Source organism: Thamnophis elegans, chromosome 14 (assembly GCF_009769535.1).
Source record: "Thamnophis elegans isolate rThaEle1 chromosome 14, rThaEle1.pri, whole genome shotgun sequence".
In the NCBI taxonomy this organism is placed as follows: domain Eukaryota; kingdom Metazoa; phylum Chordata; class Lepidosauria; order Squamata; family Colubridae; genus Thamnophis; species Thamnophis elegans.
In genome coordinates this window covers 25,015,204-25,032,251 of record NC_045554.1, presented here as the reverse complement: position 1 = coordinate 25,032,251, position 17,048 = coordinate 25,015,204, and the positions used below count along the sequence as shown (strand labels likewise).

Here is a 17,048-nt window from a genome sequence, read left to right as displayed (position 1 = left end):
ACAAGACGATAGACCTGTCGCCCAATACATCCAGGAATTCCAGTGTCTTTCCCAATACATGAGAGGCTGGGGGGAGGACGCCCTTCTGGACAGATTTGCTGAAGGATTGAATGAAGACATTTATCAGCAATGTGTCAATCGTAACCTGCCGAGATGTTTAATCACTTGGTTTGAGCATGCAGCGGACGCTGAACTCGACCTAATCCGTCTCCGTTATGCTAAAGAGGAAAGAAGGAAGCGGAAAGAGAGGGCTGCCAAGCCCTTCCCCCCTCCAACCACTCAATCGCTCTTCAAACGACGAGGTGAAGCGAGGGGGCCCTCTTCAGGCCTCTCCAAGCGTGTAACATGCTTTCGTTGTGGAAAATTAGGGCACACCGCTCCCGAATGTCGCGCTAAATTACCTCTCTCTGCTCAACTCCCTCCCAAACGTGAGGAAAAGTCTGGCAGAGGCCCTGAAAAGAAGAAGGAGACAGCTTTCGCTGGGGACTCCAACCCCCCTCCTTTGGTCCAACCATTAGAGGGCGACGCGGACGCTAACTCCTCTTCTTCAGAAGATTCCGATGACGACACATCGCCTCACTGGGTGAGTTCACACAAGGGGCCCCTGCTAATCCCTATTGAGTTAAAAGTTCCCCCTGAAGGGAAACCTGCCACCCTCCTGGCTTTACTTGATTCAGGCTGTTCCCGATCCATGATCAATCCCGCCATGGTGGAGAAATTAGGCCTCAAATTACGCACTTTAAAAACCCCAATTGTATTTTGCCAAATAGACGGCTCCATTGCGGGGGGGGGGGCGCCCATTTTTTTACTGAGCCTTTGGAAATGAAGATGGGTACCCATACTGAATTAATCTCTTTTGTGGTCGCACCTGGCATGGACAGGCCACTCATTTTGGGCATCCCATGGCTCCGGAAGTGGAACCCTCACATAAATTGGCGGACAGGCCGCTTACGCGTTCGATCGAAGGTGCCTCCAGTGGGGGAGGGCTCTCCGGACCAACCTATCACTGACGCCCCTGAAGTGGCCGCTAGAGGGCAGGAGAGAATTGCAGGAGAGGAGAAAATTCCGAAAGAATATCTGGATCTTAAGGACGTTTTCAGCGAACAATCTTCGGACATTCTGCCCCCCCACAGGCCTACTGATTGCTCCATAGACATTTTACCCGGGGTTAAGCTCCCTAAACCCCGGATTTACTCCATGTCGCCCAGGGAAATGGAGGAGATGCATTCTTTCATTGACAAAAATTTGAAACGTGGTTTCATTGAACCAGCCCGCCCCAAAGTGGCTGCCCCTGTACTGTTTCGTGAGAAAAAAGATGGTTCTCTTCGTTTATGCTGTGATTTTCGTAATCTTAACGCGGTCTCAACTCAGAACCTCTACCCACTCCCATTAATGAAAGACTTGTTGGCACAACTAGGGAAGGGCCGCATCTTCACTAAATTGGACCTGCGAGAAGCTTACTATAGAGCAGTGGTCCCCAACCTTTTTATCGCCGCGGACCAGTCAGCCTTTGATAATTTTACCGTGGCCCGCTGAGCGCGCGCAGGGGTGGGGGGGCGTTTTTCTGCAGCGATCATGGCCCCCAGCCATTAATGTCTAAACTGCTGCAAGATATACTTAAATATTGATAAAATGTGAGGGGGTGTACTCACTTCTGTGATATCTATCCATCCATGTCTGTCTCTGTCTCTGTCTCTGTCTCTCTCTGTGTATGTATGTGTGTATGAGTGTATGTGTATATATCCTCTATCTATCTATCATCTATCTATCTATTTATCTATTTATCCATCCATCCATCCATCCATCCCTCTCTATCTATCAATCACCTATCCACCATCTATCTATCTATTCTAGCTGGCTGGGCAATTTGGGGAGTTGAAGTCCAAAAGTGTTAAAGTTGCTGAGATTGAGAAATGAGGACGAAACAAAAGGGAAGAGAATGAAACAAGGTCGTAGAGAGAGATTGCAAAATGAAAGGGCAACTTCTCTTTTTATTTCCTTCCACCCCCACCACCCCCACCGTGCCTCTCTGGCAATTGGCTGCCCAGGAGGTGGGGAGGGGAAGATGTTTCACAGACAGCTGCCACCCGCCCATCTCTCTCTCCCTCTCTCTCTCTCTCTCCCCGCCTCCCCATCTGACCTCGGCTGCTCCACGGCGGAGACCCCAGAAGGCAAGCAAAAAAAAAAAAGGGGCTCAGGAGTGGGGGAAGAAAACAAACCCCATCACGTTCCTATCTGTGAAAGCTCCCCGCTCCCTTCCTGGGCAGCCAATTGCCAGAGAGGCAGTGTGTGTATGTGTGTGTGGGGGGGGGGGTTGGCAGCCCGTGGCGCGCCTAGTCCGCTGTGGAACGCGCTGCCACCCGCCCAGCGCTCGCTCTCTCGCTCTCTCTCTCTCCCCCCCCCCTCCAATCTCCCGCTTCTGCTTCGACCGGCCAGCAACTTGTCCCCGCTTGCCCGGGGACTGGCCTCTGATTGGCTGGCGGGGAGAAAGCCTCGCCAGGGAAGGAGGCGAGGACTCCGCGGTGACGTCATGGGGACGGCGCCCCCAGGTAGCGGCGAACCGAACGCGCTCTGTCTCCACGGGCCACCAAGGCGGCTGGGCGGCCGGCCGGGGTGGGAGTGGGGTTTGGACCGGAGAGGCGGCTCTCGGGTTCGAGTCCCGGGGTTGATCTCAGGCTGCGCGTGTGGGTGAAGAGGCAGCAGGGATCATGGCCCCCGGCCGCTGCAGCGATCATGGCCCCCGGCCGCTGCGCGGCCCGGTGCCAGGTACTCCACGGCCCGGCACCGGTCCGCGGACCGGGGGTTGGGGACCACTGCTATAGAGTACGCATTAAGGAAGGGGACGAATGGAAAACTGCTTTCAACTGCCCTCTTGGTTGTTTCCAGTTCCGGGTTATGCCTTTTGGCCTACAAGGGGCTCCTGCTGTTTTCATGCAACTTATTAATGAGATCTTGCACGATCATCTCTACAAGGGCGTTATCGTATACCTGGACGATATCCTCGTTTATACCCGCACTTACGACCACCACGTCAATCTGGTGCGCACTGTTCTGAAGAAACTCCGTGCCGCTGACCTTTATGCCAAATTGTCTAAGTGTGAGTTTCACCAAACTAAAATTGACTATCTGGGCTACCGCATCTCCCCTGATGGCATTGAAATGGACCCTGAAAAAGTGAAGGTGGTCACTGAATGGGACGCGCCCAAAACTCGTAAGCAATTGCAAAAATTTTTAGGGTTCGCTAATTTTTACCGTCAATTCATTCCCTCTTTTGCTCAGATTGCGCTCCCTATTACTAATTTGCTCAAGACCAAAGGCGACCCCAAGCCTAAACCTAATAAGCCTTTAGACTGGAACATGGAATGCCAGGCGGCATTCGAGAAACTTAAACGCCTTTTTGCCGCTGAACCCGTTCTTAAACATCCTGATCTCGACCGGCCTTTCGTCGTCCAGGCTGATGCCAGTGATGTCGCCGTAGGGGCCATTCTGCTGCAAGCCAACGACCAAGGTAACTTGCAGCCTTGCGCATACACCTCCCGTAAACTCACTGACACGGAGCGGCGTTGGGCGGTTTGGGAGAAGGAGGCTTTTGCGGTCCGTTGGGCCCTCGCTACTTGGCGCCATTTCCTAGAAGGCGCTAAACACCCATTTGAGGTTTGGACTGACCACAAGAACTTGGAAGCGTTGCGGACGCCTCGTCGTCTCTCCCCCAAACAGATGCGATGGGCCCAATATTTCAACTGTTTCAATTTCACTCTAAAGTATATCCCGGGGGGAAAGAACTTCATGGCGGATGCTTTGTCCCGATTACCTCAATATAATTGCTCTAAACTGAGTATCGTTCAACCCCTACTGGCAGCTCCGGTACTCACACGTCAACAGACCCGAGCTCAGAGGGAAGTGCCTCAAGATCTACTTTCTGACCTAAAAAAAGCTCTTCCTCACGACGACTGGTTTCTGAACCATCGGGACGAGTGCACCATGCGGGACGATTTACCATGGATTGGTGCTAAATTATACATCCCCACATCCTTACGACTGGTCGTCCTTCGTCGCGCTCATGACTCCAGATTGGCGGGTCATTTTGGGTTCGTTAAAACTTTGCACCTCGTGAAGAGACAATTCTGGTGGCCCTCTTTAAAAAAGGACATTGAACTTTATGTCGCCAGTTGCCCAGTTTGCGCCACCGCCAAAAAACCGCCGGGAAAACCGCAGGGACTACTCCAGTCTGTCGCTCGCCCGGTTGCCCCTTGGAAGGAGATTTCTATGGACTTTATTGTTGAGCTCCCTGAGAGCCAGGGGCATACTGTCATCTGGGTGGTCACTGATTTGTTTTCCAAGCAAGTTCATTTCGTGCCTTGTCACAAACTTCCTTCCGCCAAGGCATTGGCTAAACTGTTCATTTCGCACATCTACCGTTTGCATGGGGTGCCCGACCGTATTATCTCCGATCGTGGGGTCCAATTCACATCTAAATTTTGGAAGGAGTTTCTCAAACGCATTGGCTCCGCCCAGGGCCTTATCTCCGCCTACCATCCTCAGACTAACGGCGGCTGTGAACGTACTAATTCCGTTCTTGAGCAATATTTGCGTTGTTTCATCAATTATCAACAAGACGATTGGGTTGACTTGTTACCACATGCTGAGGTGGCCTACAACAACTCGGTTCACTCCAGCACGGGGTTCACCCCTTTTCGGGTCGTTTACGGCCAAGATTTTGTTCCTATTCCCGAATTGCCTACTGACCAGCCACAAGTCCCTTCGGTTGCGGACTGGAGTGAGCGTCTCAGTCGCATCTGGCCTCTGACTCTTTCCACTTTGGACGCTGCTCATAAAGCCCATAAGAAGCAAGCCGATAAAAAACGCACTCAACCCTATGAATACCGTCCGGGGGATTTGGTGTATTTGTCCACTAAATTCTTGCACACTACGCAGAAGTCAAAGAAATTGGGACCCAGATATGTTGGCCCTTTCCCTATTGTGAAAGTCATCAATCCTGTTTCTGTTCGTTTACAATTGCCCAAACACCTCAACCGAATCCACCCGGTGTTCCACATCAACCTCATCAAGCCTGTTCGGGTTTCCCACTTACGCCCCCCCCGTTGAACCTCCGCCTGCTCCGTTGCTGATTGATGGGGAACATCATTTTGAAGTTCGTGACATTCTTGATTCCCGCAGGCACCGTAATCGCATCCAGTACCTGGTGGCTTGGAAGCACTTTCCCCCCTCCCACACGGAATGGGTGGATAAATCACACGTTCGTGCTCCCCATCTGCTACAGAAATTTTATGCTGCTTATCCCGACAAACCTTGATTTTTTTTCTTCTTCCCCTCCCTTTTCTTTTTGTGTGTTGTCGTTTGTCTATTTTGTTTCTTGTTTCTTCCAGGCCTAACAGCCTTTTTCCGGGGGACGGCCGGATGTCAGCTTCTGCCTTGCTGTTGCTTCAGCTGCCATGAAACGGGAAGGGGGGGGTTGGTATTTGGGAGGGGTTAATTGATGTGCTGGAGGAAGGTTCTAGGATGTACCAGTCGTTGGGATTGCGCATGCCTATGTGTTTCCCGCCTGCATCAACGGCCTAGACATTCCATCGTTCGGCCTGTCTTTTTGAAGTTATCTCACACCTGACACTTGAAGGACTTATGATTGGACTGGAGCTATGTTCCTAAGGGGGGGGGAACGGGCTATTCTATATATCAATTGCTTTCGCGCCTAATTAAGTAGACTTTGCTTCGCAACTGCTCGCTTACCATTTATAATTAGTAAAAGTACTTTTGATTTCCAATCCATGGAATCTCTTAGTCTTCTTTCCTAATTATGGAGTGGAGTGATGCCTGACACAAATGCTGTCACTTTAAATCGGAACTGAGCATGCCTGGCTGTGGAATTCTGGGAGTTGAAGTCCACAAGTCTAAAAAAAATTGAAACCCATCACTGTGTCAGTGCCTCATAAGCCATAAACCTCACCGCACACCACTGCCTTATATTATTTCCCCTTCTATTGTATTTCATTCCGATTTCACCATTCTTAACCCTCTTATTTTACTCATAACTATTATTTTTGAGTTTTGTTATATTCCTTCATTGATTCTTGTTTCTTTCCTCCATCCACCTATACCATTTATCCCATATCTGGTAGGATTCTGATTCTTCTTTTCCCTGGATTTCTTCATTTCAGTACAATCCATAACCTTTCTTATTATTTCATCTTTGCTTGGAGTTAATTTGTTTTTCCATTTCTGGGCAAAGGCAATCCTTGGCGCCATAATTATATGTAATATTAAATACTGGATTTCTTTTTTGTATTTAGCAGACATAATTCCTAATAAAACACTTCAGGTTTCCGTTCTATTTTAACCTCTATTATTGCCTCCAGCCAATTTTTGATCTTTTTCCAAAAAAAATTAGCCTCCTCACAGGTCCACCATAAATGGTAATATGTTCCGTGTATTGATTCGCATTTCCAACATTTTGGGGAGGTATTTGTTAAGATCTTAGCTAACCTTGTTGGTGCCAGGTGCCATCTGTAAAACATTTTGTACTGGTTTTCCTTGTATGCAACCAATAATGTCATTTTTAAGTTTGTTTCCCAAACTTTTTCCCATTTGTCTAATTCATTATTATAGCCAAAGTTCTACGCCCATTTTATCATTTGTTCTTTCACAATTTCCTCTTCCATTTTATATTTCAGGAGGAATTTATATATTCTCCCTTTCATCTTTCTATCTGAGCTTTGAATAATTTTATCCAATTCATGTGGTTCTGTTTCGATGTCATATAATTTAGTATCATTATTGTATTTAGTTTTGATTTGGAGGTAAGTTAGCCAGTCAACTTTCATGTTCTGTTTTGCCTCTACCAGCAAGAATGGAGCTTGGGAGGGCCATCCCTGGGCCTTCCGGGCTCCGTTTTCGGCTACAACAGCTTCTTGCAGCCCTCTGCTAATGAAAATGGAGCTCAGGAAGGCCATGTGCAGCCCTCCTGGGCTCTGTTCTCACTGGCAGAGGGCTTCAAGAGGCCATCGCAGCTGGAAACAGAGCCTCAATGAGTGACATCATTGAGTTTCACACCCCCTGCCCTATTCCATTTCAGACAAGTGGTTGTCCAGTCTCTTCTTTAAAAAGAGGTTGTTTCCAAGCACTTGTGCCAGAATCCACACCTTTCTTAACAAGAGGTGCTCAGTGTGGCAGCTGGAATGGGTCATAACATTGGAGGCTGGGTCTGACCGACACAGAACACCAAGCAATCACCACTCCCTGAAACTTGGAAACTGAAGGACTATGGATCAGGCACCTGAAAAAAATCTCATTAGCCTTTTTTGCAGCTATGGCCTGTGGCTGGCTCATCTTCCTATGGTCACATCCTGGATTGTAGATGCAAGATACAGTGGTGGGATTAAAAAAAATTTCTACTGGTTCTGTGGGTGTGGCAGGGGAAGATTACTGTAAAATCCCCATTAACTCCCTATTAGCTGGGACTTGGGAGGCAGAAAATAGATGGGGGCGGGGCCAGCCAGAGGTGATATTTACCGCTTCTCCGAACTACTCAAAATTTCCACTACCGGTTCTTCAGAACTGGCCAGAACCTGCTGAATCCCACCTCTGATACAATTCAGTTGAACCAGTAGCGGTTTGGCAGCCTGGGTCATTGGGACCAGCAGTGACCCAGGCCTGCCACATCCCCAAACAGGTTCTCCTACGGGGCCGCCATCTTGATTTGTGGTTCTGCGCATGTGCAGAACAATTGTAATTGCACAAATTTTTTGATTTTTAACATTTTGCGCATGCACAGACTTATTTTTCTGCAAATGTGCAAGCACACGGAGTGTGCATCTGGCATTCGCATGAGCAAAAAAAATGTTTTGCGCGCACCAAACCAGTAGTAATGCTGGGAGCAACCCACCCCCAATACAATCCTGTCACCAATATGGAGGGAAGGGACTTGGACTTAAAGGGCAGGCCGCCATCTGCTCAGGTAGCAAAATGTTTGGAGCCAAGAAGTGCTGTTAGAGATCTTGGCAGCCTCCCTGCATTCCTCTTAAATTGCCTTCGCTGGGAAGACAAATTGGGCCTGAACCTAGTTCCCTCCCCATTGTCCCTTTCCCATCACAAGGCAAAAGGGGGCCTTTAATAATGATACAGACAAATCTCTTCTCTTTGATGCCTTGCTTAGAAGCCCCTCTGGATGGCATAACCCTCATCTGAAGAGAACAAGGATTTCAGGAGCCCAGACAAGCCTCTCTCTCTTCTGTTTATTTTTCTTCCTCTTTCTCTAACGCTGGCAGCCCAGTCCCCTCAGGAAATAGGAATGACGCCGGTTGAAAGCAGGAAGCCAGTTTTCTTGCCAACCCTCTTAAGGCAAAATAATCCAAATTTCCTTCCTTCCTTCCTTCCTTCCTTCCTTCCTTCCTTCCTTCCTTCCTTCTTTTCTTCCCTCCCTCCTCCCTCCCATTTCTCCTTCCTCTCTTTCCTCCTTCCTCTCTTCCTCCCTTTTCTCCTTCCTTCCTTCCTTCCTTCCCTTTCCTCCCTTCCTCCCTGAGAGCATTCCTCCCTTTTCTCCTTCCTTTCTTTCCTCCCTTTTCTCCTTCCTCCCTTTCCTCCCTTTTCTCCTTCTTCCCTTTCCTCCTTCCTTCCCCTTTCCTCCCTCCCTTTTCTCCTTCCTCACTTTCCTCCTTTCTCACTTCCTCCCTTTTCTCTTTCCTCCCTTTCCTCCCTTCCTCCCTTCCTCCCTTCCTTTCCTCCCTCCCTCCCTGGGAGCCTTCCTCTGAGTTGTGGGGGGGGGGCACCTTTTGTCCTCTCATCCTTCCATTGCTCTGATCCCAAACGGGGAAGACGGCATCATGCAACTGCTAAGGGAGCTAAGTCAAGAGCGCCTCACATCTTTAGTCATAAATCTGACTAAAGAAAAACTAGAAAGACTTGAATCTCCAGAATGAACAACCGGCAGGAGGTGCGTTTGGGGAGAGGGGTGAGAGAAGAGGAACTCAATGCCAAGAACGAGCAAACTGGAGCTGTGAGCCATGTGAGAAGGTGGCCAGTGGGAAATTCATCGGGGACCCTCTCCCTGCACCTCCAAATGTGCAGAAATAGACGCCTGCTTTCTCCCTCAACCCTTCCCCTTTTCTGCATCTGGGGAAGGAGAAGCCCCATCCATTGCCAAGACTGCACCCCATTCATCCATTTGATTTATGCCTGCCTTTCACTCAGGAGCTCAATGAGCCTTGGTGGCATTTTTGGCAACAGCAGCCTCACAAAGGGGGCTAGGCTAGGCTTTTAATAATCACCCCACTCCTTGTTGTTCCTTTAAAATATCTGTGGAAGACACAAGTGAAGGCTCCTTAAACAGTCTTCCCAAAGCAGGGAAAGGAATGGAATGGAATGGAATAGAATAGAGTATAGGACAGATGGAATGGAATGGAATAGAATAGGATAGAATAGAAAATAGGATAGATGGAATGGAATGAAATAGAATAGAATAGATATTGGAATGAAGAATAGAATAGAATAGAATAGAAAATAGGATGAATGGGATGGGATGGAATGGGATGGAATGGGATAGAATAGAACACATATTGGAATGAAGAATAGAATGGAATAGAATAGATAGTGGAATGTAGAATAAAATAGAATAGACTATAGGATAGTTGGAATAGAATAGAATAGGATAGGATAGGATAGAATAGAATAGAATAGAATGAGTTGGAAGATACCTTGGAGGTCTTCTAGTCTAACCCCCTGCTCTGGCAGGAGAACCTATTCCAATACTCATTAAGTTTCCCCTTAATTCCAGGTTGTTTCTCGCTTTGAATAATTTCCATTCATTGCTTCCTGTCTTGCCTTTTGGTGCTTTGGAGAATAAGTTGACCCTCTTTTCTTTGTGGCAGCCCAGTGGTGGGACTCAGCCAGTTCAGACCACTTTGGGAGAACCGGCTGTTAACTTTCTGAGCAGTTTGGTGAACTGGTTGTTGGAAGAAATCATTAGGGCAGAGAACTGGTTGTTAAATTACTTGAATCCCACCATTGTAAGCCCCTCAAGTACTGCAAGACTGCTATCTTGTCACCTCTAATTTTTCTTTTCTTTAGATTAGCCAAACCCAAATCCTGCAGCCGTTCTTCATATGTTTTAGTCTCCAGGCCTTTGATCATCTTAGTTGCTCTTCTCTGCACTTTTCCCAGGTGAGTAGGAAGCCCTTTCAGCCCCACCCCTGTTTCCTTCACTTGGAGACTGTCATTTCTTTTCTCTTTTTTTTGCAAAGAAAGTTTTTATTTTTGTTACATAATTAAAATTCTTTTGTAAACAGAATGTTGTCCGGTTTTCCCCTTTAATGTTTTCACATATAAATAATTCATTTTACCTTATATTTCCATTTCATTTTCAATTATAGCCATATTTCTTTTCTTCTCATATTTTCCGACTTTTAATTTTTATTACATACATAAACAGGGTCATTTTTCTTCCCTTTGGAGATAAACCAAATTTATCATTTCCTTTCCATCTATTTTCTATAAGTAACATGTGTCTTCAAATTCAATTTTTTATGTATTTTTAACATAATTAATTTGCACACTTAAAAATATAAGTATAGTTCACTCACATTTTAATTAGATACATACTATTGCTATGATTAATGTATTTCATTTCATTGTACTAATTCCCTGTTCCTAGATTTTTCCCCTCTTTTTCTTCTTTTTTATATGTCTTATATCTTTTCTTCTGAATTTTTTTCTATCACTTTTCGATAGATAGTTTGTATGTCTCTCCCTCAAAATTTTTCTTTTCCACTTCCTGTTGTTTCTCTCTTTATTTTTGGCTGGTTTCTTTTTTGGATATCATTTTCCTTTTTTCCTCTCTACTCTTTCTGTGCCTCTATAAATCTCAATCGCATTGTCCAACTGAGTTTTATTTTTCATTTATTTTTCTACAGTGTTAGCTTCTTGTTTCTCCTTTGTGTTCCTTGTCTGTTCCTCTTGGAGCCTGTCACTTCTGCACATGGGCAGCGCATGGGAGACACGTCAGTGAACTGAGGTGGGGATGAGTGGGTGCAACCTGCTTCCATGAGTTGAAACATCTGGTTGAAGAGGACCGGACCAGCCCTCACATCTGTAACAAGTAACAACTGTCTGCCTCTGCTGATTTGGGGGGAGGGTTATACAATAATACAATACAATAGCAGAGTTGCAAGGGACCTTGGAGGTCTTCTAGTCTTCTGGGTTGGATTGGATGACCTACAAGGTCCCTTCCAACTCTGTTAAACTGTCTTAATCTGTTTCTACATTGGTATCTGAGGAAGATGGGACTTTTTGTGAAGTATATTTTCTGTTGCACATTGGCATCTAGTGCAAGCTATAGTGATGTCATGTCTGTTATGATAACAGCACCCAAGGAGTGGAACACATATAATTTGCATGATGCAAATTACTTGATCTGTGTCACCATGCACGAGACATCACTTGTCCCTTTCCGCCTGCACAGATGCCCATTGTATGTTGTATAAGTTGCATGCAGGGGTTTTCAAATCCTGCTTTTTCCAAAGTGCAAGCAATGTGAACGGAGGACTTTTTAAAACTTCAGCAGCTCCCAAATTCTTCCAGAAAGCCTCTTTTTCCAATTCTCCAGCTGGGCATAAGGGATCTTCTATCTCCCCACTGGGACGACCTGCTCCCTGCCCAGAACATCTGGAAGGCCTGAACATCGGCTCTTTTCTCGCCCAGCTTTTCAGAACAGTCCAGTTGCTCTGATCTTTGGTGGAAAATGAGTGCCTTTGCTTCCACTGTTCCAGATATTTCGCAGAAAGCTGCTTGCCTCAAATGGGAATTTCCCATCGTTTAAAGCAGGGTGGGGGGGGGGGTTTGAACTCAATTTCATTGAGAGCTGCATCAGGGATGTGTTTGACCTCAGGGTGGGGGCTGGAGGTCTGTGGCCAGGGTGGGCATGGCCAGCATGATGTCACTTGTGTCGGGTTGTGTGTGTGTGGTGGCCCAAACATTCTGCCAGCGAAAGCAGGCTCCCAAGGTCTGTTGCCTCTTGCAACCCTCTGCCAGTGAAAATGGAGCTTGGGGAGTGAGGGGACACACACACACTGCGGGCCAGTCCTTGCTATTTTCAGGGCAGCCCTGCGGGCCAGATCTAAGCACCCAGGGCCTTGCATTTGACATCCCTGACTTAAAGGATTGTGTGGGTGGGGGAATGATAGCTTCCTACCAGTACTTGGGGGTCCGTCACAGAGAAGAGAGGATGGACTTAGTCTCCAAAGTATTTGAGGGCAGGACAAGGAATAAAGGGGGGAAACACATTAAAGAGAATTCAGCCTAGGAGGAATTTTCTGACAGCGAGAACAATTAATCAGTGGAACAGTTTGCTTCCTGGGGTTGTAGGCGCTGGAACATTGGAGGTCTTCAAAAATAGACTGGACAACCATTTGACAAAGATGCAATATAAGATTCCTTGTCTTGAGCAGGGGGTTGGACTAGAAGAGCTCTGAGGTCCCTTCCAGTTATAGGAGTCTCTGTTCCAAAGGAGCAGCTCTTGTAGAGGGTGTGGTGTGAATGGACAACCTTTTGGAGAAGGCAGAGTGTCAAGAAACTTGTGACGATGCACGCTGGGTAGGGCTGCATTGACGTCTTGAAAACCTGGCAGCATCCCAAGCTGCTGTGTCCCTCTTGTACACCCAAAAATTCAGGATGCAGATCCTCAGCCTAAGGATGAAGGGACGACACTCACACCTGTGCTAAGCTTGGCTAGGAAGGTATTTTGTGGCTGCTGTTATGCAGCCGTTGCACCGTCCACTAGCTTTAGGCTTGCAGTACATTGTTGGGTGGCAAAAATGCAAGGGCGCATGCGCAATAGCATGCACGCGTACCGGCACCCATAATGCAACCATGCCCCCACAAACGAACTTCTGGTTGGCCCGTTGGGCCTGTTTTTTGCCTCCTCAGGCTCCAGAGGCTTTCCTGAAGCCCGGGGAGGGCAAAAACGGCCTCATCCGGCCCTCCGGAAGGCTGAAAATCAGCTGGCCAGTGCGCACATGTGCGCTGGAGCTGACAGCTCGCATGCTGGCAGATATGGCTCCATGTGCCACCTGTGGCACGCGTGCCATAGGTTTGCCATCACGGCAGTAGTGAAATTCAATTTTTTTTTTACTACCAGTTCTATGGGCATGGCTTGGTGGGCGTGGCAGGGGAAGGATACTGCAAAACCCACATCCCCACCCCACTCGACCAGCCAGAGGTGGTATTTGCCGGTTCTCTGAATTACTCAAAATTTCTGCTACCGGTTCTCCAGAACGTGTCAGAACCTACTGGATTTCACCTCTGCATCATGGGTATATTATGTGAACCCAGCCAACGGGCCAATGCTTGGATCAAGTTAGCTCTCTTGGATCTGTGGTTAGGTTCATAGGTTGTGCAAACCAGAGAAGGGGAACATTTCCCATTTTGGTTCATCCCTGCTTGAATGGAGTTGTTGAACTTACACTACTGTCAAGCAGTGTTTCTCAGCAACTTTAAAGTATGTGCGCTTCAGCTCCCAGAATCCCCAGGAACCCTGCTGGCTGGAAGTGGGGAAGTGGAAGATACATTCTAAAGGGCTGGCAAGCCTCTTCCGCCTCATTGGCAGGAAAGGTGGACATGTCCATGAAGTCACCAGCTTGGAAAAGGAAGTTTCTCACCTTGGACGCATTGGCCCAGCCTTCTTCCCACTTTTACCCGGGGGAGGAGGAGCGATGATCGGGAAATCTTAGCTTTGGTACAGGAGAGGAAAGAAAGTTGAACCAAATCATCAAACACAAAAAGCTTTGGCCGAAAATCTGGAATATGATTTTGGGAGGACACCAGGAGGGGGTGACTCAGGATAACCACAGCGCCCAGGATAATAAGCTCAGTAAGGAGGGTGGGGTGGGGGTGGGGAGACAGGCCCATATCCTATTTCTTATTCTGCAGAAAACAAAATGCAGGAGCTTTCAGCAGGGAACATGCCAAACATGAGTGGGGAGAGACAAATAATTGTAACATTAAAATAAAATGGGTGGTTTTCTTAAAGAAATTGGGAAAGACACAGAAGTTACAAGGGCAATGTTGTTTTCCAAAAATCCACCTGGAAAGGTCTTTTCCCCTCTTTTTTTGGTGCCTCAAGCAGAACAATTTGTTGACTTCATTAGAAGCAAATTAAAATGCTTATCAAATCAGAATTGGGTCCTAAGCAACATTTCAGCTGCTCTCGCTTCCACACAGGCCCTTACAACCTGAAACTACCTATTCACACATGCATTGGTATATGTACTCCTGAGCCAGCTTTCAAGGCGGAAAGCTAGCTTACAGGAAGACCAGATTGTTGGAGGCAAGAGGCTGACTCTGTAAACCACTTAGAGAGGGCTGTAAAAACACTGTGAAGCGGTATATAAGTCTAGGTGCTATTGCGATTATGAACTTTAAATAGCCACGCTTGGCAAAACAGAGAAAACAACTGCAGAAAAAGAAGCAAAGCAAAGAGCAGTTAACATGATTTAAAATAAATTACAGAAGCCTACAAAAAACTGACTTTTGAACAGTAAAACTTTGCAAAAGTTGATTTATCCTCTATCCTCCCAGACTGGCATCTTCTGAAACAGTTAACAATGGGACACCTATGAATCCCAGGCCAATCCCAGGCCATGGAGGAAGAGATCCACACCTGGAATATCCCCCCCCCCCCAAAAAAAAGGAGGGGCAGGACAAGACAGTTTGTATAAGCCTGTGATCAGCAAACCAGCTATCCTACAAAACCCCCTTTCTCAGCAGCCAGTCACAAATGCACATAAAACTTTATCCAGGACAAGTAAGGATAAACTTAAATACCCTGAATAATATAAACTGACTTTACCAACCAGCTAAATTCCCTTCAAGACCATGGGACTTACTTCAGGCTTAGACTGCAACCAAAGGCATTTTGGATTGCACATAAACTCCAGCAAAACTTTAGGTTCAGCAGGGGAAGCCGCAAACAACAGACAGGAAAATAAAGGCTTAAAACAGAATATTTTCATTTTATTTAGGGATTTAAAACCAGAATTTCTAAAATGGTCTTGCATCTTTGTTTAATCCCCCCAAATACACCATACAAGGAGAGAGTTCCTGGGTATTAATTCTTAGGAAGAGGGAGGCAATGTTGGCACTCGGTACAATGAATATTAAAAATTGGCACTTAAGTGAAGATGTCCATCCGTTGCATGAAAGTGCTGACTGGGACTTGGAGTCCAAAGTAGTGGCTGTGAACTGTGACCCCAAAAAGGAGCTCAGCATTCTCCCCAAAATAACCGGGCACACACACATGCCTGAAACCCTTCAAGGGCCCACCCTACCCAGGTGAAGCTCAGTTAAAAGTTCTGCACCGATTCCAAGCCAGGTCTCCAAAGTCAAGGAAACCGGTTGTACAACAAGAGGAAAAAGTTTTGCAAAGTTTTTCCTATGGCTAGAGAGAGTTCTGTGCCCAGCGTTAGTCCCGGCTGGTGAGATGGCAAGGCTCCGAGCAATAAAATAATAATAATAACGAGGACGACGACAACTACGGGAGACGGCTTTCACAGTACAAGGCGGGCGGGCGGGCGGCGGAAGGAGAGGACCGGGCCTAAATCCAGAGCGGAGAAGCGGAGGGTTCAGTTCGGCCCCGGCTCTCTTTCCCGGCAAGGGTTCAATTTGCCAAACGCCGCGGATCCGTACTTCCCACGGCCCCAATTTTCTGTCCGCGGCCGGCCGGAGGAGAAAGAGTTCGGCAAGGCAGCCAGGCGAGGTTTCGGAGTGCAGCGGCCGCTCCCGACGGCTTCGCCCGCGCGGACCCCGATCCTCTGCCCCGCGACGCCCCTGCGGTGCGCTCAGGAGCAGCTGCCCATGGCCTTGACCAGCGAGCTCTCGGGCAGCTGCCGGAAGATGCCGCGGAGGGTCTCCAGCTCGCGGCTGAGCTGCTCGACGCGCTTGCGGAGCCGCTCGTTGTCGTTGCTCAGCTCCAGCACCTTCTGCTGCGTCTCGGCGTTGCGCTGCTTGGCTTTGTCGCGGCTCTTACGCACCGCGATATTGTTGCGCTCCCGCCGCACCCGGTACTCGCTGCTGCCCTTGTCCAGCGACTTCTTGGACTTGCCCGACGAGGCGGCAGCGTTGGGCCCGGCGTGGAGGCGGTGGGGCGGGTGGGCCCCGTGCGGGCTGGGCGCGGGCGTGGGCGGCGGGGTGGGCTGCCCGCCGGGCTGCAGGTGCACTGTGGTCTGGGCGCAGTGCGCCGCCTGGTACTGGAGGTGGCTGCAGGGCGGCCCGGCGGGCGGCGGCGGGTAGAGCGCGGCCAGCGCGCCCGCCTCCTCCTCTTCGTGGGGCTCCTGCTTGATGAGCAGCGGGCGCAAGCCTGGCAGCAGCGGGGGGCCCTGGCCCAGGCGCTCGTAGGCGGCGTTGCCCTCCAGCTTGTCGGCGTAGCAGTAGAGCGCGCCCCCGCCCGGCGGGAACCCGGCGCCCGGCATGCCGGCCCCGCCGCACTCCAGCCCGGCCTTGGCGGCGCGCTCCTGCTGCTGCTGCTGCTGCTTGCTGTGCTGGAAGAGGTCGGCCAGGAACTCGTCGTTGAAGGCGCCCGGGTCGATGTAGGCGCTCAGGTCGATGGAGTTCTCGTGCTCGCAAATCTCGGGCAGCTCCGACGCCGCCAGGTAGCCGAAAGGGCCGGCCGGCGGGGCGAAGCCAAGCGCGGCGGAGGGCAGGTGCGCGGCGGCGGGGAGCGGCGGGCGCTGCTGCTGCGGGTGCGAGTGGAAAACGCTGGGCATCGGGGTCCGCGAGTCCGCCTCGTAGAAGTTGCCCGGCTCCATCGAATAGTTAAAGCGCACTGCCGCGCATGGTCGGAGGCCGGCGGGGGTCCGGTGGTGGTGGCGGCGGCGCTGGAGATCGGGACGGGCTGTCTCTGGGCTGGCCGAGGCGTCCCGGGCCGGCTATTTATACCTGCGCCCCCTAGCGTCCGCCTCTTCCCTGGCCCCGACGGTTCCTCCCCGTCCCACCTCCGGCGCCGCCTCCGGCTGCCTGGACGGGCCCCGGGAGGGGGCCGTCCCTGC

The 17,048-nt window shown here is 49.2% G+C and overlaps 1 protein-coding gene across 1 annotated transcript; it reads right to left on the bottom strand.

Moving 5' to 3' along the window:
• Positions 1 to 15,749: 15,749 nt before the first annotated feature.
• CEBPA (CCAAT enhancer binding protein alpha) lies at positions 15,750 to 16,914 on the bottom strand. The gene has a single exon (XM_032230435.1). It carries the CDS (start codon positions 16,806 to 16,808, stop codon positions 15,843 to 15,845), a length of 966 nt encoding a protein of 321 aa, XP_032086326.1. The 5' UTR covers positions 16,809 to 16,914; the 3' UTR covers positions 15,750 to 15,842.
• Positions 16,915 to 17,048: the final 134 nt, after the last annotated feature.

Excerpts from the sequence above, each read along its gene's own strand:
- CEBPA (XM_032230435.1), bottom strand. The coding sequence starts at position 16,808 with ATGGAGCCGGGCAACTTCTACGAGGCGGACTCGCGGACCCCGATGCCC.